We start from the raw sequence: 24,686 nt of genomic DNA, 5'->3' as shown, positions 1-24,686 counted from the left end.
GTTAGACTCTGACTAGTTATAAACTGCAGCCTCCAGCCCTGCTCCCTGCTCACCAGTCCCTTCACAGCAGAGCAAAGATGTCCAAGCCCCTGACTGACCAGGAGAAGAGGAAGCAGATCAGCATCAGAGGGATTGTAGGGGTGGAAAATGTCTCTGAGCTGAAGAAAGGCTTCAACAGGCACCTGCACTTCACCCTGGTCAAAGACAGAAATGTCTCCACCACCAGGGATTACTACTTTGCTCTGGCCCACACTGTGAGGGACCACCTGGTGGGGAGGTGGATCAGAACCCAGCAGTACTACTATGAGAAGGACCCCAAGGTACTCACCTGGCTCTGCTTCATTGCAATCTGCAAAACTCTGCTGCAACATAGTCTGTCTATTTGGCTGAACATTTTTAGTGCAATGAGTATGGGTGAATGTTAGCAACTTGGTGGCTGTCACTGCTGCAGCTGGTGGGGTGAGCTTTGCTGTATCAAGACACCAGGGGGCAGCAGAGAAACATTGGAACACTTGGTGGTCTTGTTGCAGATTCTGTAGCTAAAATGTTATGTTTATGTTGTTACAATGTATCTTTCTTATTCACAACACCGGGCTTGTGGACATTAACCATTTCCATGACCCTTTCTTACAAGGAAGTAATGAGACTCCATTTTCCACAGGCTGCAAGTCATGCAAACCTAACCTCTCCTCTATGTGCTTAGCAGAGCTGACTGTGTGTAGAGGACTGGAGGCATGCCATACATAGTATATAGTTTATATAGCGATGCCTGTACCGCACTGGGGCATTTATACTGATGGGGTCCAGCATGTTAAAATCTGCATTTCTTTGGGTGTGGTTGCTGGAAAGCTCGGTCATGTTCTGCGTAGAAAGCTTTGGATTTCCAAACAAATGGAAAAGTGTATTTATGATTAGGATTTAGAATGGTTTGGCCGGGTTAATAGACTTTACTGCTCGCTTCATTGCGAATAAACCGCTCCCAGCATGCTGGGAGTTGTAGTTGTGGAACAGAAGGAAAGCCACAGGTCGCACCCCACTTATCTAGCTGCTTTAGGCCTCTTGCGCACGAACGTGTGCGCCCCGTTGCCGTATTGCGGATCTGCAGTACACGGGTGCCGTTCTGTGGGCATTCACCCTAATGGGTCCGGAGATGCGGCACGGAAACACTACGGAGTGCTTCCGTGGGGTTTAGTTCCGTTCTGCATAAAGATGGAACGGCCGGATTGCGGACCCATTAAAGTGGGTCCGCGATCTGCTGCGGCTGCCCCACGGACTGTGCTCATGCATTGCTGCCCGCATTTTGCGGGCTGCAGCACGACCATGGGGCGCACATGTTCGTGTGCAAGAGGCCTTATGATGTGACTGAGAAGTGTTAGGGCACCCTAATAGCAGGCCCTTGTGTAGTATCATGGAGGACATCCATAGAGGAGGAGCGATTACATAATGCAGACCCATAGGTTGCTGAGGCTTCAATCTACATTGTAAGAGAAATCCCATATATAGTCCATAGCTATCCTAGATTTAATCATATTGGGAATGCAGACGGTGAGGGGTGTAGTCATCACGTACATGAGACATTGTACGTTCACACTGAGTTGGTTCTGAGCAATATTTTCCTGCAGGTTTTTCCAGCAAAAGCCAGAAGTGGATTTGAAAGAATCCTAAATATAAAGGCCGGACTTGTACTTTTTCTTCCTGCTGAATCCACTTCTGGATTTGGCTGAAAAACTTGAAGGAAAATCTCAAAACCTCCTCCAAGAAACTCAGTGTGAACCTACCCTTGGGCGGGTTCGGCATCTGACTGCCTTAGAACTGCAGTTCATTTGGCCCCCAAGATTGATTTTGGGGGTCTCTGCAACAGCTTCAAAAAGTGAGTCCCAGGGAAGAGAGCATACTGGCTAGCCTGCCTCTATTCCTAGAGGTCACCTTAACCTTCCTATGCGTCTATAACAGGGATGGCCAACCAGCGGCTCTCCAGCTGTTTTAAAAACTACAACTCCCACCATGCCATGCTGTAGGCTGAAAGGTGTGGGCATGCTGGGAGTTGCAGTTTTGCAACAGTTGGAGAGCCTCTGATTGGCCATCCCTGGTCTATAATAACCAGTTTTTATATTGATATAGGTTATTTGAGATGCTGTGCTAGTGGACTGGGGGCCCCCAATTTTCTCAGGGGGCCACTGGGGGGATTCCCCTGTTTACCAGTCCAACCCTGGTAGTGGATGTTGAATATGTTGTCTGCGTCTATTATGCAGTGATTGGTATACACCATAATATGGTAGGAGCAGAGATAAGTGCTCTTCAGGCACCACTTATCTCTGGACGTCTGCAGCATTGGACGGGTGTTACATGTGGAGTATGCGGCCTGTGGTATGCAATGGCGGGTGTAATGTGCACGATCTGTTTGCCCAGAGGGTGAGCTTTCAGAACCATTTCCGTCGAGATGCCCCAGTCCAACTCTGGTTGGATCTCCATAATCCACATGAATCCCGGATCTGCTCTCTTGCCTGAAGGGTTAACCATGTGGCGTCTCTATGAAACCTGCTCCATCCCTTGCATTCTCCCGTGCATGTTGTTGGACTGGGCTTCCATAGTGACACAGTAGGTAAAGATTTTGTAATCCCAGCATTGACCTTCACAAGAAAACACTGCTGACTCTGCATTATTACTCGTTAGGAGAACTCTGCAGGTTAGCATGTTACACCCGCTATACACGTGCCTATAATAAACCCTGCCGACCATTAACTGTGAATGGAGACTTAAAGGGGTATTCCTGTTTGAGCAAATGTGTGTTTAAACTTTATATAGTAAAGTTATACCATTATACGCTTTCTGCCTCCGCCCGTTGCTGTTTTCAAGACCTCTGCTTGCTCACAGGGGATACAAACCGGTCCTGTTCATGTGCTGGACACACTGGTACAGTATGCGGGTTGTTGATATACAGCTTAGCTGCGCCCAGGCCATTGATACAAGTCGTGATGTCACTAGGCCTGCGGTAAACAGTGAGAAGGCCACGGCGCTGGCTTTCTCAAACAGCTGATCGATGGGGGTCCCAGGTGTCGGACCCCCGCCGATCTATCCAGAGGCTAGATCATCAGTTAAAAAAACAAAACTGCAGAAGCCCTTTAAAGGGGTTACTCAATCCTATAAAATGTCCCCCCATATGCCGGGCCCCTGCACCGTTCCCGGAGGGGGGGGGGGGGCAGCCAATGGCAGGTGGGGACGGGAACAAGCCTCCTTAGCGTCAACCGCGATGTGATTTTTCCATCACATTATACTCTCATCATTTCCATGGATACGACCACCCTACAATCCAGCAGCAGTGGCCGTTCTTGCACACTATAGGAGAAAGCGCTGGCCTATGCACACTCCTGGGTCCCGGCCACCAGAGAGGCTGATGCTTTTTCCTAGTGTGTGTGTGTGTGTGTGAGCACAACCACTGCTGCTGGATTATAGGGTGGCCGTAACCCCATATACGAGCAGTATATGGAAAAATGAATCCAGCCAGCAAAGGAAACAATATGGATAATCACAATACATTAGTAAGTGCCTTGTATTACCTTTCTACATGATAAATGCCTTTTTCTGAAGTGAGAGGACCATTAAGTGATCCTGACCCTGTTGATCCTAGCTCTGCCCATTGGGATTGTCATCTAGACGTGGACCACAGATCTTCAGTGGCCTCCAACCTGTGGCTGTCCAGCTGTTGTAGAACTACCATGTTTGGCATGCTGGAAGTTGTCGTTTTGCAATAGGTTTGAGACCCCTGATCGAGAGCGTTTAAAATTGCACAACTATTTGTCGGGTGATGCAGAAATCTGGGTGACAACCTCAATGGACATTGTACTGACTCTCTCTTTTTTTTTTTTTTTTTTTTTTTTTTTTTTTTTTTCTCGCATGCTGTTTTCCCTAAAACTTGCAGCAGAATTTTGAAAAAATATTAATCCTATTTTACTTTATGGCAGAGGACGTACTACCTGTCTCTGGAATTCTACATGGGCCGTACCCTACAGAACACTATGATCAACCTGGGGCTGCAAAATGCTTGTGATGAGGCCATCTATCAGGTAAGACGCCATCTCTGACCTAAAGAATATGCAGGGACCTGAACCCTAAATGTGGTGCCTAGTGTATACCTATAGGACTGCCTCTATACATCCATGGCAATGTGTGCTCTGATGGCGGTCACCCAGATAGGAAGCAGGGAGGCTACCTGGTAACTGCAAGTGAAACCACCTACAGAATATGCAGAAAGGGTGGGCCTCTAGAAGACGGAGGGGGAATACAGAACTACAGCACCTATCATCTGTCTCTACTCTTGCTGTTGATCTATCTGACCTGGTGTCGTCTGGTTAAAGGAACTCTCCATGTAGAACTAATTACACTGTGTAAAGGTCTTACACCACCATCTACGTTGTATTGACCACCATGATATTGAGTGCAGAGGAGCAGGACAAAGACAGAAGGCGCTGCGCTGGGAGTAACAGCGGAGTCTTCTAAAGAGGTTACCCAGTGATTAAAAAAAAAATAAAATCAGACATTATTTAACACACATAACAATCTTTCTCCATTTGTTCTGCTGGCAGGTCAGGGGATGTGAGCTTTCTCAGGTGGCGTGTCCTTTCTGCTGCAGCTTTCTCCCAATCGCAGCTTGGGGGTGTGTCCTTTCTGCTGCAGCTCTTTCACTGTAATTGTCACATCTTCTAACAGTAGATATGGCTGGTGTCAGGTGAAGATTTAAACGGAGTGCCTGCGTGAATGAGAATTAGGAAAAAGAACAAACAGCAGGTGGCTCTAAAGAAGATATGTTTTTTTTTTTTAATACCTCAGTGGCTATACAACATTTTTTTTTTATTACATGCAAATACAAAAGTATTCAGATCCAGGTGCTGGTTTGAAAAGTATAGACTGTTTTGTGGTACAATCCCTTTAAGTGCATAGTGTCTTTCCCCCATTGCACTTAATATTTGGGGTACGTTACAGAATCCAGACTGAAATCCGAAATCCCCTTCTACATCAGTTGCTCCTGTCTTGCAGGTGGTAGACCTCTCCCCTGCACCGTCCAGGGCCACTGTGCAGAGGCAAGTCTTGGTTGGCGTTAGTCCATGGTTCAGAAAACTGGGCTTACTAGTCTGGACTTGCCAGCCCTCTGTACGTGTAGATGCTCATGTAACCTCATCGTGGATTATTCTAGAGGGAGTGTAAAGCCTGTATTTTGTTTTTTTGCGGATCGCTAACAATCCTTCGTATGAACACTCGCTAGTGATCATCTTGCAGTGTAATACTGCCACCAAATGCCCAATGAACGCGCAAATGCATGATCATCTTTGACTTTTTTTTTTTTCTAATCTTTTCTAATAACGATCTGCCGCAGGCAAACCACTGGAAGGGGATGAGCGATGGCATGGCGATCAATCCTTCCCATGCATGTAATAGCGGCGGTCTTCTCCGCTAGCGAGCAGGCGATTGCTGGGAGAGAATGCTTCCCTCTCTACAATCGTCGGATACAGATTCTAGATTTTAGGCTATAGGTGGGGGAGGAACTCGGGAAGGGTCAGGGGTTCCACTGACCCTCACTCCTCCAGTTCGTACAGTCCCCCAGAGAACGCTGGTATTCTGCTGGCCACCATAGACCTCTGTGAAGACCTGAGGGTCCACTTGTGGATAGCTGTATTCAAATGCGTAAGGCCTGTGTATCTGCTGTGTAGAGGGATTCCTGCACATTACAACCAGATATTGGACCTCAGCTCCTGCCACACCAGAGCTGGAGATTCCAGGAGCCAAGTAACTAAAGCACCTAGAAGATTGCTGCTAGACCCAACTTCTTGTGCCTAAGGCTATGTCTACACGACGACACTTGTCGCGTGACATTTTGTTGCACTAATGTCACACGATAATTTTTATAATGGCAGTCTATGGTGTCGCACTGCAACATGTGACTGTTTCGTCGCTGCATGTTGCAGTGCGACACCATAGACTGCCATTATAAAAATTGTCGCGCGACATTAGTGCAACAAATGTCGTCGTGTAGACGTAGCCTAAGACTGCTCTATGGACTCGTCCCTGCACTATTTGGCATGTGCTTGTATATGGCTGTGTGCAGGGATCTCCCGTCACAGGACTGTGGAGGAACTCTCTGCCGCCAACATCCTAAACTGACATTACTTGTCCAAACCTGTCGTGTCCACTACATTTTCCATATCTCAAGCTTATGGATCCATTCTAGACGCCTGCTCTTGGGTTCCGCTTGCTGTAGAAGGTTATATAATTGCACCTTCTGGGAATGTAACTCTCGTCGTCTGCGCTCCTGGCCACGGACATCATCCGGGTGGACGGTTTCAGTCCGATATTTCCATTGCCTTCACCTTGGTTCCTGTAATACTTCTGTTCCACTGGACATATAGACGTGCTGTGGTTCAACATCCTTGGAAATCCGATAGATTATTGATCTTGGCTTCATAAATTGTGCAAAATACATCTGAAATGTAAAAGAAAAGAGCATGGATAGGTTGATGGTTTTTGGGCCTCCGCCATTCCCTCCAGCATTGTATGAAGCGCCTTTAGGGTTCTTGGATCTGGAGATGACCTGTCGGTCACTTGCAGTCCTGCTGATGATGCCCCCATAAAATGGAGAAGAGAATCTGTTCAATGCTGGAAATTAGTCTGGGCGATGACCAGTGTTAAGCCCTTAGGCCCCTTGCAGACGAGCGTGTCTGGGTGCATTGCGGCAAACCCGCGCAAGTAGATACGCAATTGCAGTCAGTTTTGACTGCGATTGCGTTCCGTTCAGTTTTTATCGCCTGTGTGCAATGCGTTTTGCACGCGCGTGATAAAAAAAACTGACTGTGGTACCCAGATCTGAACTTCTTCACAGAAGTTCAGGTTTGGGTTCAAGGTTGTGTAGATTGTATTATTTTCCCTTATAACATGGTTATAAGGGAAAATAATAGCATTCTGAATACAGAATGCATAGTACAATGGGGCTGGAGGAGTTAAAAAATTATAAAAAAATACATTTAACTCACCTTAATCCACTTGTTCGCGCAGCCGGCTTCTCTTCTGTCTTGTGTGAGGAATAGGACCTTTGACGTCACTACGGTCATCACATGGTCCGTCACATGATCCATCACCATGATGATAGACCATGTGACGGACCATGTGATGAACGTAGTGACGTCATCAAAGGTCCTATTCCTCACAGATGAAGACAGAAGAGAAGCCGGCTGTGCGAACAAGTGGATTAAGGTGAGTTAAATGTATTTTTTTATAATTTTTTAACCCCTCCAGCGCTATTGTACTATGCATTCTGTATTCAGAATGCTATTTTCCCTTATAACCATGTTATAAGGGAAAAAAATAATGATCGGGTCCCCATCCCGATCATCTCCTAGCAACCATGCGTGAAAATCGCACCGCATCCATACTTACTTGCGGATGCTTGTGATTTTTCACGCAACCCTATTCATTTCTATGGGGCCTGCGTTACGTGAAAAACGCACAAAGAGGAGCATGCTGCGATTTTCACGCAACGCAACGCACAAGTGATGCGTGAAAATCACCGCTCGTGTGCACAGCCCCATAGAAATGAATGGGTCCGGATTCAGTGCGGGTGCAATGTGTTCACCTCACGCATTGCACCCGCGTGGAAATCTCGCCCGTGTGAAAGGAGCCTAAGACTGTTCTGTTCTTAAAGGGAGTGTTAGAAGAAAATTCCCAGTTACACCAGGGACACTGCCTTTTAGGGTCTGCTCTGCTGAATGTCAGGATGCCCTTCACTTGATCTGTTGCTTCATTCTGGAGAAAAGGTACTTTTAATCCATAGGCAAACGAGCAGTTAAAGCGTCTGTCCGCTTTTTACTATTGATGACCTATTCTGAGGATGGGTCATCAATATCGGATCGGTGGCGGTAGGTCATCAATAGTAAAAAAGAGGACAACGCCTTTAAGTGCACCGTGGACGGGCCCAAGCCACTTGGTGCATCCTTACTCCTCCTGCATCCTCTGAGTGAGATGACTATATGGAAACTTGGTCCTGTCTATCAAGGGAGGGGCTGGCAGGAGAAGCACGGGTGCACAGAGTGGTCTGGGCCCGCCCTCTGTGCACTTAACTTCTCATTTGCATATGTATTAAAAGTCCTATTTCTCAAGAATGAAGCAACAGGTATCTTCACATTCAGATCAGTTAGCCCTGCAAGGCATTTTTCCCAGTGTATCAGGGAATTTCCTGGTGACACGATTTTTTTTTTTTTTTTTTCCCGTTATAAGATTTCCACAACTTATAGATTGACCCTCGGCGATCAACTGGAAACTGAAGAAGAACCTAGCAATAAGTGTTCAGTTCCCCTGCAGCACCACCACCGGTTAACTTTAAGTATTCAAAAACATGGCTGCTTTCTTACAAAAACAGCGCCACCTCCGTCCGTAAGTTGTGGGTCGTATTGCAGCCCAGCCCCGTTCACTTCAATGGAGCCGAGCTGTAATACCAGATACGACCCATGAACAGGAGTGGCGCTATTCCTGGAAGAAAGCGTCCACGTTTTTCTAATTCTGGACAATCCCTTTAAAGGGTTTGGCCAGCTGATGATTCATGTTTACATGCAGATCTGCTAAGCCGTATGCCGGCGCAGCACTCGGAACATGGCCTCTGATGGAGCGTTCCGTCTATCGGCGCCTGCATTCATTTACTCTGGGGATGGACTGTCGGACCCCAGAAATCTCCATCATCGGCCATTTTCCAAGCACATGTGCAACCAGTAATATAAACTGGCCAACCCCTCTTAATGCTCTCTCCATGTAATGTATGGATATATTGGGTCCTCCGGAGACGGATGTTTTGTAGCCACTGTCCACCCCATCTAATAGATGAGGGACCCCCTCTGTTAAGCAGAATGGTGGATATGGTGGCTCTATTGGTGGTCTCCCAGCTCCTCAGGAGAACCTATACTAAAACGTGTCGGAAGCAGTAACTGGCCTTATTGGGCCTCCCACCATAAAGCCCTCAGTTCTGCGCAGGTTTTGGCGGTCAGGGCTCCTCATTGCCTCCAGTGTCTGCTGTGCCTTTAATCAATCACTTTCTTGTTCTGTAGCTTGGACTGGACATTGAGGAACTGGAGGAGATGGAGGAGGACGCCGGCCTTGGCAATGGTGGTCTTGGACGTCTTGCAGGTCAGTAGCCCACTGTATTGGCGGCACAGCTTCTACATAAGCCAACAATCGAGGCGGATTCCAGTGATTTATTGATTCTTCACTATTTGATTTTGTGAAGAACAGTTACACCAGGGTTCAGGGCATTGACATCAGGAACATGGCGGATATACATGCTGCCATTGTACCTGGTTACACATTAACTAGGGCTGCTCTGGTGGAGATTTATTGTAAATTTGGTGGATGGGAGTAGTAGTAATGGTTTCATCAGATCCTTAATTTAATAACTTCGGGGTCCCAATGATAAATGTCCTTTTGTATCTTTAGCCTGTTTCCTGGACTCCATGGCCACTCTGGGTCTTGCTGCCTATGGATATGGTATCCGCTATGAATATGGAATTTTCAACCAGAAGATAAAAGAAGGATGGCAGGTGCGGAGATCCCGGACTTCACACATTACTTGCATATCGTGTCCTTCGTTATATTACTGTGGCCTATGGGGACTCACATTTTATATTCTAAGCTTCCTATTCAAAGATCCCAGTTGGAATCAGCTTGTTATAGAAAGCACCAACATTCCCAACTGGAGGTCATGGGCAGATGCCAGGGGAGCGCCAACAAACCACCTTGGCCTGGATCAGGGTATTTAGATATAGGACTGGGGCAGCAAAGTGAATCTTACCCCATTGTCTGTCTGTACTATGGACAGCAGCTAATGCCCAAGTCCAATTGAAGCTCTGAGCCTGGGTGCCCAATGGAATTGCCAAAAATGTGGGTTGATCCACCTGAAAGCCATGATAGACCTCCATTATTTTCAAAGAGTTCTGGTGTCTCAGAAGTTGGCAATGCTGCAATCACTGGGATCCTGGATCATCTGTCCAGGCAATTGGGAACCATCCACAGGGGCATTAGGGTATTGCTAAGAAAGAGATGCACCAGATATGTCCTAAAGCCATTGTGTTATCCAGGGCCCATGGTGGCCTAGGAACCCTAAATGGTGTGCAAGCCACAATATAACTGGACCCATCGCTATTGACCCTGTTGTGGTTTTTGGTCGTTCTTGTTTTTAAACTTCAGGAAACATTTTGGTAAATTGTCATTGAGTAACGTTAGATCTTTTAAAATCGGCTGTTACCAAAGTCTGGTTCCCTTCTGCTGAGTTAGGATATCCTTCCTGTGTAATGTGCTTATCATGACGGCCGGCCTAGATTTGGAGGCCTGTAGTGTGCATGGCGGGAGAATGAGCACATAAACAGATGTTGTATTGGGACACATTCAGAGCCTGGCTTAGTCCCTAGGACTAGTGTAGGTTCTACATTGAAGGAAGTATAGATCCTGCTTTGGTGATATAACTTGGGGCTCCTGGGGCCCCCACTGTCGCAAGCCTTTGATAGCGCTGGTTTTCTATGGGCAGAGAGGAAAGTTGAGACACTTGGGATCCATAAAGTTGTTGCTTGTCTTCAGGTTGAGGAAGCCGATGACTGGCTGAGGCATGGAAACCCCTGGGAGAAGGCCCGGCCAGAGTACATGCTCCCTGTTCACTACTATGGGCGAGTGGAGAACACCAAAACGGGCGTCCGGTGGGTGGACACTCAGGTGAGTGTGCGGGCCGCTTCTGGACTTCTACATCTGACCCTGCCCCAGATGTTGGGTCCAGTCATTGCCTTTTCGTTCTGTTCTAGGTGGTCCTGGCAATGCCGTACGACACTCCAGTGCCCGGGTATATGAATAACACCGTCAATACCATGAGGCTGTGGTCTGCACGGGCGCCCAATGACTTCAACCTCCGAGACTGTGAGTACGTGTGGTGAAGGCCTGTATAGCTCCGGCCATCAGTCCATGATACCCGGAGAACTGTTCTGACTCTCTGGACCCTTAGACTAGCAGATTTTGTCATGTAACCTTATTTCCAGCACAGGAAAATGCAATGTCCTGGAATTTGGGTTCCTCGAATTCCAGCATGAGTCACCTGCTGCCACACAGACGCTTAAAGAAGCACCCCCACATAAATTCTTCTCTGACCTGTTAGAAACGTACCTGATGTAAACTGTAGTGAAGGTAATTATCTTACTAGTGACTGTAGTTGTGAGTTATAACCTCCCTTCTGAACCTCAGCTGTGTCATGTGATCAACACGGACTTTCCAAATAACACAGCCTCTTCTGTGTGGACAGGAAGTCTGTTTCTCTGTGTATTCCTATGAGAGCCTCAGTGTCGGGCTCATAGGAATGAATAGAGCAGTAACGGACTTCCTGTCCTGTGTTGGTCACATGACACAGCTGAGGATCAGATGGGAGGTTATAACTCACAAATGCAATTTCTGATAAGAAAATTACCTTTACTACAGTTTACATCATGTACCTTTAAAACAGGTCAAATTTTTTTTTTTTTGAGGGAGTGCTTCTTTAAAGACCCATCCTGGTTTTAGTTGTCCTCTTCTAGGCAGGCTATATATGGGAACTATTGAACTGAATTCTTGTACATGCTCCATTATCCCTAGAAGAGGGTCCCGAGTTACTAATCTGCAGCCTTTGGGGACAAAACCGTCCATTAAAGGGTCTTAATTGAGGAAGAGGGTGATGTCCATCAATCGCCCAGCAGCTCCTGCTGAGCGCACAGGTCTGGGATCTGAAATCTAGGCCTCCTGCCCCATTGGTAGGGACACTGTCTGTAAGCTGTACAGCTCTGGGACTGGCCTGAATATAGTAATGGAAAATGACAATGTCTCTCTCGCCAAGTTCGCCACCCCCCCCCCCCCTACACATGGCCAAGCATGCATGTGTCCTGAATGAATGGGGAGAGGAGGAAGCCACTGCCAGATGCTTCTGGCATCAGATTATATCCCCAAGAACAAAAGGATCAGGCATGTTGAAATACAGCAGCCCAATCCTTCTCTTCTCCAAGAGTCCATGTGAGATGGTCGTTCAATCCAACCAGAATTGCTGGGTTTGGCCAATAGACGTCTAATATAGAGGTGCTGGTGAGCCGCCATTCTTGGCCTCGCTTCCTCTGAGGTTGACGTAACATTTCACTGGTCAGGAAGTGGTTGATTACAAATGCTCATCTGCAATTACCTCCGGCCCTTGCTCTAAGTGATATTGCTGTAATCCTAAAGCGTTATAACTGCCTCTATATCCCCCTACAGTTAATGTCGGTGACTACATCCAGGCAGTGCTGGACCGGAACCTGGCCGAGAACATCTCCCGTGTCCTGTATCCTAACGATAATGTGAGTCCCGGCTCATTTATCGACCTTCGGGCTCCTATAGTCATCTGCAAGCTAGGTAGTAAAGTTTGCGAACTTGGGGTGTATTCACACACGGCAGATTTGTTGCAGAAGTTTATACAAATGGGGTTGTTTCTGCAGCATCAATTTCTGTAAGTAGAAGAGTGGGACAGTGTCAGAAACTTCTGTAACAAGTCTTCAGAGTGTGGATGAATTCACCCTTCTCATATGTGGCCCTATGCATTCCTGGGGTGTGAGCCATGTGATGTAATGTTGTAAAATGGACTGTAGAGGGCAGTATTGGCTCTAATTCTAACATATCGGGCGCTCACTGAACTGATGCAATATTTAGTATTTTATTTTATTTTTTTACATAAATGTCCCCGGATCGGTGCGTTGCTTTGATCTTTTACCATCTTTTCCAGTTCTTTGAGGGGAAGGAGCTGCGCCTCAAGCAGGAATACTTTGTGGTGGCCGCCTCCTTACAAGACATCATCCGCCGTTTTAAGGCCTCTCGGTTCGGCTGCAGGGATTCAGTGCGGATGGGCTTTGACTCCTTTCCAGATAAGGCGAGTTTCGTATTTGCTGTCATTTTTGTGATGTTGGATTGTAAATATTACTTGCAGAGGGCCGAAAATGGCTAAAAAGTGTCACATTTGCTGACTGTTTCTTCCTTCTCCAGGTTGCCATTCAGCTTAATGACACTCACCCCGCGCTGGGGATCCCAGAACTGATGAGAATATTCCTGGATATAGAGAAACTTCCCTGGGATAAGGTATGGTGACGAGGGGTGATTGTAAGCTCTTGCGTCCAGGTCTTTTTGCATCAACAGCCCTGGGACGTTCAGATCTACTGTGTTGCTAGTGGGATAGGCCGCGTCATAATTTCAATATTGGAGGCTCCTGTTTTGGGGTTGTGCCAGCTTTCATTCTGCCTCGCACTGTATATGTGAGGGAGGGCACCATGTCCGCCACCTGCCCCACTTCTCGGCTATCCTTGGAACAGAATTGTGTGGAAGTGCTAGAAGTGCCTATATAAGCAAACTGTTTCCTTTGTCAAAAAAATAAGAAAATTGGTTTATTTTATTTTTATTTTTTTCTAACTTCCTCTGGTTTGTTTGCTTTTTTTTTTCAATGTTTGTTTTTTTATTTTCAAATAAATAAATAAAATCTAATCCATCACTCCCCCTGCATGTTGGCCCGGCCGCTCTGATGAAATTGTCTTGGAAGCAGAACAAGCCTCTTGACTAATGCACGTTGTGCTGCCTTTATACATTGCATTACAACCCGCAGGCTTTGGAAACCGAATTTAACCCTCTGCATGCCATTCTTGTATCTGATCGTTGGGGGTCCGACCACTGGGTCTATGGGAATGCCAGAGGTGGAGGCAACCGAGCACTGCGCTCTGCCAACAGTCCTATAGAGCGGCATTTGAGGGACTTGGGGACCCCATCCGCTTCAGTGGGATTCCCAGCAGTCAGACCCCCCCCCCACCCCCACCAATCAGATTCTTATGAAGTGGATGCATTTTATTTTTCTTGAAACAACCCTTTGAAAGGTTTTATCTGTCTTTAGGCATGGGAGATCACCAAGAAAACCTTTGCCTACACCAACCACACAGTATTACCGGAAGCCCTGGAGCGCTGGCCGGTGGACCTGGTGGAGAAGCTGCTGCCGAGACACCTGCAGATCATCTACGAGATAAACCAGAGGCATATGGATGTAAGTCAGCAACACATCCGCCCCTTACCAATATGTTATCTTACAGGAAAAATGTATTTAATCCGGCATTCTATAATCCGGGAAACTCTGATAATTCGGCAGATGCTTCCTCTACTGAACTGCAGTATAAGGCTACATGCACACGACCGTATGTGTTTTGCAGTCCGCAAATTGCAGATCCACAAAAAATACCTTTTTTGCAGATCCATTGAAATGAATGGGTCCGCGAAAAACAAAACAAAAAACGAAACTGACGCGGAAACAAACAAAATTCGTGTGCATGTAGCCTGAAGTCAAACTTTATTAGACATGAAGCAAAAAAACAGTGTTGAAGGGGACACCCCTCTAAAAGTATTATCACCTATCCACAGGATGGGTGATGTCAGATCAGAGGGGATCTGTAATCCCAGGAATGAGGGCTCCCGGAGTCCCCTGTCTGAATGGAGCGATAGTGCGCGTTTTGGTCCTCCATTCACTTCTGTAGAACCAAAGTGCGCGCTCCTGCTCCATTCAGTGCGCGCTCCTGCTCCATTCAGTGCGCGCTCCTGCTCCATTCAGTGCGCGCTCCTGCTCCATTCAGTGCGCGCTCCTGCTCCATTCAGTGCGCGCTCCTGCTCCATTCAGTGCGCGCTCCTGCTCCATTCAGTGCGCGCTCCTGCTCCATTCAGTGCGCGCTCCTGCTCCATTCAGTGCGCGCTCCTGCTCCATTCAGTGCGCGCTCCTGCTCCATTCAGTGCGCGCTCCTGCTCCATTCAGTGCGCGCTCCTGCTCCATTCAGTGCGCGCTCCTGCTCCATTCAGTGCGCGCTCCTGCTCCATTCAGTGCGCGCTCCTGCTCCATTCAGTGCGCGCTCCTGCTCCATTCAGTGCGCGCTCCTGCTCCATTCAGTGCGCGCTCCTGCTCCATTCAGTGCGCGCTCCTGCTCCATTCAGTGCGCGCTCCTGCTCCATTCAGTGCGCGCTCCTGCTCCATTCAGTGCGCGCTCCTGCTCCATTTAGTGCGCGCTCCTGCTCGTTCCTCATTCTCGGCATACTGGGGATATTTATTCCACCCCCTTTGTTTTTGTGGTTATGTTTTAATTGGCAGGAAAAGGCCATGTGACATTTTGACGTCCTGCAAATCTTTAAATTCACAAAAAATAAAGCCCAGTGAAGCTCTTGTCTATGGGCTTCGTCGGGTATTACAACTCTGCCAAATCTACCGCTGCTTTGTATACGAGTCACAGGAGCAGCACTGTCTCCAGAAGGAAGCGGTTATGCTGAAAGTTTTATAGAACTCTTTATTAACCCCTTGGTGCCCTGAGTTGGTGTTTGAGGGGCTGCAGGTTCAGTATCGCCAGTGGCGGCGTGTACACAAAACTAATATATGATCAGTTTTACAAAATTAAAATGTTACTCCAAATTCTATGGCTGAAAACATCTGATTTTAATAATGCTGGACGAGACTGAGAATGGAAGCCATTACCCCAATGGTACAAAGTTGAGAGAAGGGGAAGGGCCTTGCTCTAAACGCACTGATTTCTCCCCCCCCCCCCCCCCCCCAAATTCTTGCAGCCATATTAATCAGATATTTGCATAATTCTCACTTCCTATTATAATTTATTTATTTTTATTTTCTTTGCCCAATTTAATTGAATACCTTTGACCATTCCAGAGGATTGCAGCCCTCTACCCGGGAGATCTAGAGCGGCTGAGAAGAATGTCTCTGATTGAAGAAGATGGAATCAAGAGGATTAACATGGCTCACTTGTGTATTGTGGGATCACATGCAGTGAATGGGGTGGCCAGAATCCACTCGGATATTGTGAAAAATGAAGTGTAAGTTACCCGTCCTAGACGGACCCATCGACCAGTTAATAACTGATGCCCAGTGTGCCAGGCCTTGGTACCTGCTGCTGTTTACCCTTATCGCCCGATTAGTCAGAAACTAGAGGGTTAAAACAAATGGCTTCAGTGTTGAACGATGGTCCAATGATGAGCTGATATCTTGCTGCTGGGAGTTTCCCTACAGATTACAGCTCTTCATCTCCTCTGTAGTGCCCCCCACAGGGCAAATGAAGCAATGTAGGGATCCCATGGAAATGAATGCTCAGTAGGATCACTTGCTATGGCCGTGTGTATGAGGCCATGCCTATGGCAGGACCGATTGACTACAGGAGATGTTGTCAATGTGACCATTAAATTGCTATATAAACTTGCCACCATCTTTCCTAGGTTTAAAGACTTCAGTGAACTCGAACCGACAAAGTTCCAGAACAAGACCAACGGGATCACTCCCAGACGCTGGCTCCTCCTGTGCAATCCGGGGCTTGCCGAACTCATAGCGGAGGTGAATGCCAGAGCCAAAGTTCAAATGGAGGCTCCTGGGCCCCAGTCAATAATAGGGCCCACATGTAAACTGGCACGGCCAGGCTGGGGCCGCTCCCCTGCACCACCTATAGTAATGGCACTGGAGGCCATGGAATTAGAATGTGAATGCATGTCTAGATTGGTGGTCCCAAATCTCTGGCTGTTGTCCCCTGCAAGCTGGGGGTTGTAGTCTTGCGCTCTAACACCAACTTATCTCTTTCATATTAAGGAATAATCACATGGGGTTAATTATTGTATTCCAGAAAATCGGAGAAGATTATGTGAAGGACCTGAGCCAGCTATCCAAGCTGAATAAGTATGTGAACGATAACATATTCATCCGGGATGTCTCCAAGGTGAAGGAGGTGAGTGGCCAATATAGATATTCAGGTTCTTATGTTTTTGGGTCATTTCATCCAACTGAGTCCATGATTCTGTGCAGATTCCTTTTTTTAAATATATCTTTCTAGTGGTTGAATCTCTGTTTTCCTGATACAGAGCTCCAAATCCCCTGGGTGGAGAAATGAGAAAAGCCTTGCTACCTGCAGCCACCACTAGAGGGAGCTCACTGAATACCATTGAACTCCATAAACTGAGTATGCAGTGAGCGCCCTCTACTGGTGACTGTAGGTAGCCAGCATTTAATGTTGGGGATTTGAAGTTCTGTATCTGGAAATCAGGGCTATAAACCTATATATTAAGAAATGACTTTGAACAGAATGTTGGTCCTAAAACCACCACGGTGATGAGACGTGACCATTTTTTTATTTCCTGTAGGAGAACAAGATTAAGTTTGCCCAATATCTGGAAAATGAATATAAGATGAAACTCAACCCGTCCTCCATGTTTGATGTGCACGTGAAGAGAATCCACGAGTATAAGAGGCAATTGCTGAACTGTCTCCATATCGTCACCATGTACAACCGTAAGTGCCATCATCCCCCTTCCTCCCCTGTAGAATGTGCTGCAAAGATTCATTCTTTTTAGAGATTACAGGATGTGTGTGTGTGTGTGGGATTGAATTTGTCTGCACTTCTTCTTCTTTCTATGGGTATATATCTTCTACCGCCCCCCATCCCCAGAAGTATAGCACTGCCCGCAAGGGCTAATATTGCAGTCACTGGGAATCTTGTGTAGCCAGAAAATCAAGTAGGGGTCCTAACGTTGTCATTGTATCCAGTGCTGGTAATGGTTTCCAGCTTCCTGACCTACGGTCGCTCTTGGCTTCTCCTTTTTAAACCTCATTTTGGATCAGTCAACAGCTTGCAGTATTTCATCTAAGACCAAAATTGCCCTAAACAAATAATTAAAGGGGCAGTCCATGAGTTCAATTTCCCTCCGCCAACTTTAGGAGACCTTAAATATCACACAATTCTCATTGAAGTCAATGTTTTGTCTATCTAATGCATGAATAACATGGGTCCTCCAGACTGAAATGCTGTAATAGATGAGGGCCCTAATCTGGGGGGGGGGGGGACACCCTCCAACTCAGATTTCACTTGGAAATAGTGTTTTTGTTTTTTTCCAAAACAAGTTAATTCCCTTAATGCTAACGGGTGGATGTTCTGAACCATATGTGGCTAAAAACAAACCAAGTTCTTTTCCCTGGAGGACCAAACATTCATAAATGGCTCCTAAATCTTTGTAATACCCAGTTTCTCCTGTGGAGGTGCTGTAAGGAGGTCAAACAATTGCAACCTGTCCACACTCACATTATAGCTGATCACTGGCGGGTCCCAAGTCGTCTACCTAATGTTCTGCATATTGTTGGGGAGGACCGCCCAACAACAAATGGACCCCTCCTTTGAGGAATATTGATCCGATGACCCCTTCAGGTTTTTGGAAATGAGACTGCACCCAGCTGATGTCGTCATGGTTGTCCTCTCCCGCTGTAGTTGCACATAATACACATATACAGTATTTTATACCGTGGCGCACCACCGGAGGGATTTCTGGTACAGACAAGTGAACAGCTGTACTGGTGCAGCCTCGTGTCACGGACCCCTCTGCGGGGAAGGCTCATTAGGTGTGTGACAGTGCAATAAGATTTATGGGGGGTGCTGGGGAAATGAGGCATGAGGCACCGAGAGGAGCATTCATCACATGGATATAATTGCTGGGATCTATCACCGGTGAAAAATCCATTACAGCGGGGAGGGGGGGGATAGCGGTGGAAAACTGTATGTAGGTTTTATTTTTATTCAATATTTATATTTTTTTTTTTTTTAAGTAAAATAAAAACATACAGATTTGCACTTTACTTTGAATTATGTTGCAATATAACTGTTTGTCTTGTTTCAGGCATAAAGGCAAATCCCACAAAGGAATTTGTCGCGAGGACGGTCATCATCGGAGGAAAGGTATAATCCTGTTGACTCAAAATGAGCTCGGCCAAGTCTACTGCGCCTTTAATTCAAGGGGTTTTCTGGTCCTTTTATATTCAGGATAGGCCATCAATATCTGACACCCTGCACCCCTGCTGATCCGCTGTAAATTTGGCGCTAGGACTGTGCAGCTCCATGCATTGTGCAGTGGTTACCATTCACTACAATGGCGGGAGCAGCTCTGTCCACTACACATGCTAATTGGCTGGGGGTGCGGAGAGCTTGACCCCCCCCCCCCCCCTGCCAATCCAAAATTGATGGCCTAATATATATAGCCCACCTTTTGGCTTTTTGAAGGGGCACGAACGCTGCTTTGTGTAGTTACAGTCCAATGAAGCCACAAAGCTCCATACCCTGGCAGGGTGCCTATAGCCAGACCCCCACTGGCCTTATATTGATGACTGGAAAACCCCTTTAATGTCCACGATTAGGCTGATTTTGTAGTTTGTCTGTATAGGGGAGCCTTTTTTTTTTTTTTTTTTTTTTTTTTTTAAAATCGTGTAATTCGATCTGCCCTCACCCTCCACTAGGGGGAGCTCCCTGCATGTGGATTTATATGGGAAGTATTAACTGTCTGTGTGCTCCCCCTAGTGGTGGTCACAGTAATGGGCAGTAGGCCACTCTGTATCCTTAACCTCTATGGTCACAAAGGCTGTCAGACCTCACGTCCTTCCCTGTGTTCCAAATATATCATTTGCAGGACCTGGTTGGTTTCTGCAGACCTTTCTGGAGCATGTCCACTCTGTAGACTAGCTTTTGGTGGGAGCAGTACAGCATGTCCTTTTATCTTCACCCTCCTTTTTTCAGGCTGCTCCGGGATATTACATGGCGAAGATGATCATAAAGCTAATCACTTCTGTGGGGGAGATTGTGAACAATGACCCCGTCATAGGGAACAAGCTGAAGGTTATTTACTTGGAGAACTACAGAGTATCCCTTGCAGAGAAAGGTCTGTCCAGCCTTGTGCAGCTTCATGTTCTACTTGTTTTTGGCTTCTTCCTATTAGGCCTGGTTCACACACCTCCAAAAAAGTGCCAATCCTGTCCGCCGGTTGTGTTCCCCTTGAAATGAATAGAGTTGAGCTGCAGTACCGGGCACAACCCATGGACAGGTGTGGCGCTCTTTCTGGAAGAAATCAGCCACATTTTCCTATCTTGGCTCTCCATGATGCACGTTCAGTATTGGAGAAATGCATGAGACCACGATATTGAATGGGACCTTTTTTGTTGGCAGTCATCCCAGCAACAGACTTGTCGGAACAGATCTCCACAGCAGGCACTGAGGCTTCTGGCACCGGCAACATGAAATTTATGCTGAACGGAGCCCTCACCATTGGGACCATGGATGGTGCCAACGTGGAGATGGCAGAAGAGGCCGGAGAGGAGAACATGTTCATATTTGGCATGAGAGTAAATGATGTGGCTGAACTGGACAAGAAGGGGTAAGATCCGCGTGGCCATGGTCAGTGTCTGATGCAACAGCTGAAGCCTTGGTCACGTTTCACCCTCCTCTCGATATTTGCAGGTACAATGCCCAGGAATACTATCACAGACTTCCAGAGCTAAAGCAGGTCATGGACCAGATACAAAGTGGATTCTTCTCTCCATCAAAGCCAGATCTTTTCAAAGATGTGACGGACATGCTCTTCTACAATGACCGGTCAGTAACACTGAGGGAGGAGTAGGCCACTTCATGGGAAAGCTTGGTGACCACCCTTCGCTGTCATGATCTTCTCCATTGGACTATGGCTCCAGTTTCATGTCTTTTTGAAATCCTCTGCAAAGTCAATATAAAGCTAAACTTCCTGGAGCCACCACTAGAGGGAACTCCAAAGCTTACTGCTGTGTAATACATTGAATTCAATAGTGTATACAGTGAGCTCCCTCTAGTGGTCACTGCAGGCAACATAACTTTATCATTTAACTCCTCTTCCATTTTTGTGATGCCAGGTTTAAAGTGTTTGCCGATTATGAAGAGTATGTGAAGTGCCAGGATAGGGTCAGTGCTCTGTACAAGGTAGGTAGCACGGTCTACTTGGTAGGAAATCCTATATGCAGTAAAGATCCCTTTAAAGGGAACATCCACCATTAAACTTTTTTTTTTTTGTAATGGCTACAGATTTCTGTGCTAATTTACTTTAATAGATCTTTATAGTGGATGTAAACTCTGTCCTAATACAGAGCTCCAAATCCTTTGCATTCAATTAAATGGTGAACTTCCTAGAGCCTCCACTAGAGGGAGACCAAATGCCTTATTGCTGTGTAATACATTGATTTCAATGTATGCAGTGAGGTCCCTCTAGTGGTGACTGCAGGCAACAGAATCTTATAATTTATCTTCATGGGGCTCATTTACTAAGAGGTGCATACCTCATTGTTGTCTTCTCCTAGAATCCAAAAGAGTGGACCAAAGTGGTCATCAAGAACATAGCCGCATCTGGCAAATTCTCCAGTGACCGGACCATTAAGGAATATGCCAAGGATATCTGGGGAGTTGAGCCATCTGATCTGAAGATTCCTCCACCCAATGAACCAAGGGATGCGATCGAGGACGCCAAGCCGGCAAATGCCAAAGCTTAATGGGGTTTAGGAACATGGAGGACTGAAGCTAGCACTAATCTTCAGATCTCTCTAGTCCTCCATCATAACCAGTATCAGGAAGTCACACACCTGATGCCATGGAATGGACAAGGACTTTCCTTTAGGCTTTGTGCACTTGCTTGTTGTAGGGTATTGTTGTTGCACTTAATAGGGGCTAGTGCAGAGCGGGGTTTGTCTTATACCAAGGTTGGGTCCTTCTAGGATCTTCTGGGACCAGTCCTGGACTGCAATCTGTTCTAGTTAATAATCTGACCAAATGTACGGTTCTGTCACACTATTAAAGGAATTTATATGACTTTTGCACCTTCTGTTTGGCATGGGGAATGAGAAGGTCAGTCATCCATGAATGGTCTATAGGACAGCAAGCTAAGGCTGAAGATGGCCCCAGCCCCCTTGATTTATTTCATAGCATATTGGAAAATGGGAGGTGGTGGATAATGGAACCCAGGGCACCAAGTGTTTTAATGAAGTACCCCTCTCCTCTAAAACTCCTGATCAGTGGAGGCAAGACCCTTGTATCAATATACTGTGGAGGTTGGACACGTGGAAACAAAGCCCCAAAAGTACTGGGGCCCCATAGCTTTAGTTTTGTGGCAGGAAGATTTCTACTCCAGGAAAAACTGTATAATACTGCCCCGTGGACAAGGATAGGTCTATTACTAGTCTCATTATTCTGACCACTTCCAAAGTTGGCAGTGTGTAGCGTATGAGGAAAGTCGGTGGGTATGTAAGGTGTGTGATAGGCTGTCTGCACACAGATCCCTCAGTGGGTATATAAGGTGTGCGATAGGCTGCCTGCACACAGATCCCTCAGTGGGTATATAAGGTGTGCGATAGGCTGCCTGCACACAGATCCCTCGGTGGGTATATATGGGGTGCGATAGGCTGTCTGCACACATATACCCACCAAGGGATATGTGTGCAGACAGCCTATCGCACCCCTTATATACCCACCGAGGGATATGTGTGCAGACAGCCTATTGCACCCCTTAGGCTGTCTGCACACATATATACCCACCGAGGGATAAGGCGTGCGATAGGCTTTCTGCACACACATCCCTCGGTGGGTATATAAGGTGTGTGACAGGTCATCTGTACATACATTCCTCATGTCATGGGGAAAAGGTGATTTATCAGAGATGTAAAAAGGGATGATTATTGGCTTTTGGGGCAAGCGTGGTGGTGTTTCTGAAACTACCAGATGTGTTTCACACAACAGTTCAATGAACCCTGCTCCATATAGGGCTCCAAAGCAGATGGATGGCCACTGCACCTCTGCTAACGAAGTTGTATCTACAGAAAATGATTCAATTTTTGCACCAGTATCTGAATAGAACCTCTGCTGATTGGCAATGGTTTGCCTTCTCTGATGAATCACCTTTTCTGCTTCATCGAATGGATGGACATTGGCATGTCAGGCAAAAAACAGAGAACAAACTCTGCACCCATTGCTGTGGGATGCACTGCAGTCGGCATGGCTCCAGATACCTGCGATGACCTACCAGGACCTTACTGAGTCACTCCCGGACCATCTAGCTGCTGTCCGTGCTGCACACAGCGGTCGCTCTGGATATTAGTTGGTGCTCATAATATTGAGACTAGGTCATGTATGTGTCGCCATCCCTTTTTCTGTATAGTGAAGGAAAGGACCAGCTGCCCTATAAGCATGGAGATTCAGCCATGTCCACCACAGGCAATGGTAGCTGTTGCTGGAGAAGAAATAAGTGGGTACGGTAACATCACTCAGAGTAAGGACCAGTATCGGTATAGATATTCCACATATTAGGACTACTCATCACCTGCTCTCCATGTCTGGATGATGATCCTATTGATTTCCAATAAATACATGGCTGGTTTTACACAAGCAAGTTCAATGCGTCGAACTCAAAGCATGTGTTTGCAAGAGCCCCTGTCCTGACCTACGTAGCACTGACAGGGTCACATAGCATTATATTGATTTGTGATGCTATGTAACCCTTAGAGGTATGGAATGTATTGTATAACACTGACATAATGCTGTCAATGTTATCCAATACATTCCAGAACTGTAAGGGTTACAAAGCATCATTAATCGATATAATGCTATGTGACCCCATCAGTGCTGGGAGGTCAGGATGGGAGCAGCCGCATACTCGTGCTGTGAGTCCAATGCATGGAAAGGGGCCTTAAGATCATGGCCTCCTGCTTGTTGGTTTAAGGCCAACTTTCTATGAAGCAGTTTAACATTTATATATATATAATTATTTTTTTATACTACTACTGCCAGCATCCCCTGCCTTCATTTGTGATCAGTATTGAATATATGGAGAGAAGGCACAACATTGTATCACTTCTTTATTTTCTTAGGAAACTCCTGTAACACTATTGATAAATATTCCTCAGTGGCACGGTCCTGGGTAATGGCCGACATCAGATGGAGTTCAGGAAATTCCTAGGAAATAAGGTTATTACAGAATTATGATTCTGCGCGTTATAAAGGCGTTTATCACCCAACCCTCCAACCACTGGGCCCAGCTCCTGTTAGAGATGCCCGTCGGGATCTGTATTATCGGTGCCACACCCAGACCCTCTGCCGTTCTACTGAGCAGGAGCATAAAAGGTCTAAGAAGAAGTTCCGTTCAGTAGAGCCACTTTTGGGGTGTTCTGGCTAAACTGGGGCCCCTTGCTATGGGGTCAGAGCTATATGTTTATATGGATTGTCTAGAGGTTGTGTGGGGGACTGCAATTTAGCTCCTTGACGTGAATGCAACCTGTAGACCGGTGTGGGACAACCTTGTGCACATACCACAGAGTCTCTGCCAGATGGGGGTCTTTATAAATATATTTGTGTCTGTAGCCCAACTCCGGAGGGTATAAGACCAACTTCGCATCTCTTGGACGACGAGAGTTTACTGCAATCTCATGGAGCTGGAAGAGAAAATCTGTGTTAACCAGACCAATATCGAAGTTGTCCAGAATTAGGAAAAATGGCGCCACTCCTGTTCATAGGTGGTGCCTGGTACTGCAGCTCAGCTCTATGCGAGTAAATGGGGCTTAGGCTACTTTCACACTGGCGTTTTGGCTTTCAGTTTGCGAGATCCGTTCAGGGCTCTCACAGGCGGTCCAAAACGGATCAGTTTTGCCCCAATGCATTCTGAATGGATAAGGATCCGCTCAGAATGCATCAGTTTGCCTCCGTTCTGTCTCCATTCCGCTTTGGAGGCGGACACCAAAACGCTGCTTGCAACTGAGCCAAACGGATCCGCCCCAGCACACAATGTAAGTCAAT

The 24,686-nt window shown here is 46.7% G+C and overlaps 2 protein-coding genes across 3 annotated transcripts in view; one reads left to right on the top strand and one right to left on the bottom strand.

The window, feature by feature from the left end:
• On the top strand, positions 1-21,713 carry PYGL (glycogen phosphorylase L). Its single transcript, XM_040412208.1, has 20 exons — positions 1-320; positions 3,963-4,064; positions 9,084-9,162; positions 9,469-9,572; positions 10,606-10,737; positions 10,824-10,935; positions 12,286-12,368; positions 12,791-12,934; positions 13,048-13,140; positions 13,940-14,086; positions 15,740-15,903; positions 16,300-16,414; positions 16,698-16,799; positions 17,212-17,359; positions 18,736-18,794; positions 19,626-19,767; positions 20,052-20,259; positions 20,343-20,477; positions 20,768-20,834; positions 21,209-21,713. The coding sequence occupies exons 1-20, from the start codon at positions 78-80 to the stop codon at positions 21,395-21,397; spliced, it is 2,568 nt and encodes an 855-aa protein (XP_040268142.1). The 5' UTR covers positions 1-77; the 3' UTR covers positions 21,398-21,713.
• ABHD12B (abhydrolase domain containing 12B) overlaps positions 12,544-24,686 on the bottom strand; it is a 46,892-nt gene continuing 34,749 nt past the window's right edge. Inside the window, exons 13-15 of one of the 2 annotated variants that reach the window (XR_005774860.1) lie at positions 24,204-24,325; positions 23,773-23,849; positions 12,544-12,559 (exon numbers count right to left, since the gene is read on the bottom strand). Coding sequence is in view for 1 of the 2 variants with exons in the window: in XM_040412209.1 (XP_040268143.1) it covers positions 23,828-23,849; positions 24,204-24,325 (144 nt within the window). In the remaining variant the exon portion in view is untranslated. Of the gene's footprint in view, positions 12,560-23,739; positions 23,850-24,203; positions 24,326-24,686 lie in introns of those variants that run through there. The other variant, XM_040412209.1, reaches the window with a different exon arrangement.

The sequence above is a fragment of the Bufo bufo genome, chromosome 11 (assembly GCF_905171765.1).
Source record: "Bufo bufo chromosome 11, aBufBuf1.1, whole genome shotgun sequence".
Classification (NCBI taxonomy): domain Eukaryota; kingdom Metazoa; phylum Chordata; class Amphibia; order Anura; family Bufonidae; genus Bufo; species Bufo bufo.
Note: the sequence above shows the minus strand (reverse complement) of the source record. Positions and strands in the feature narration are given on the sequence as shown.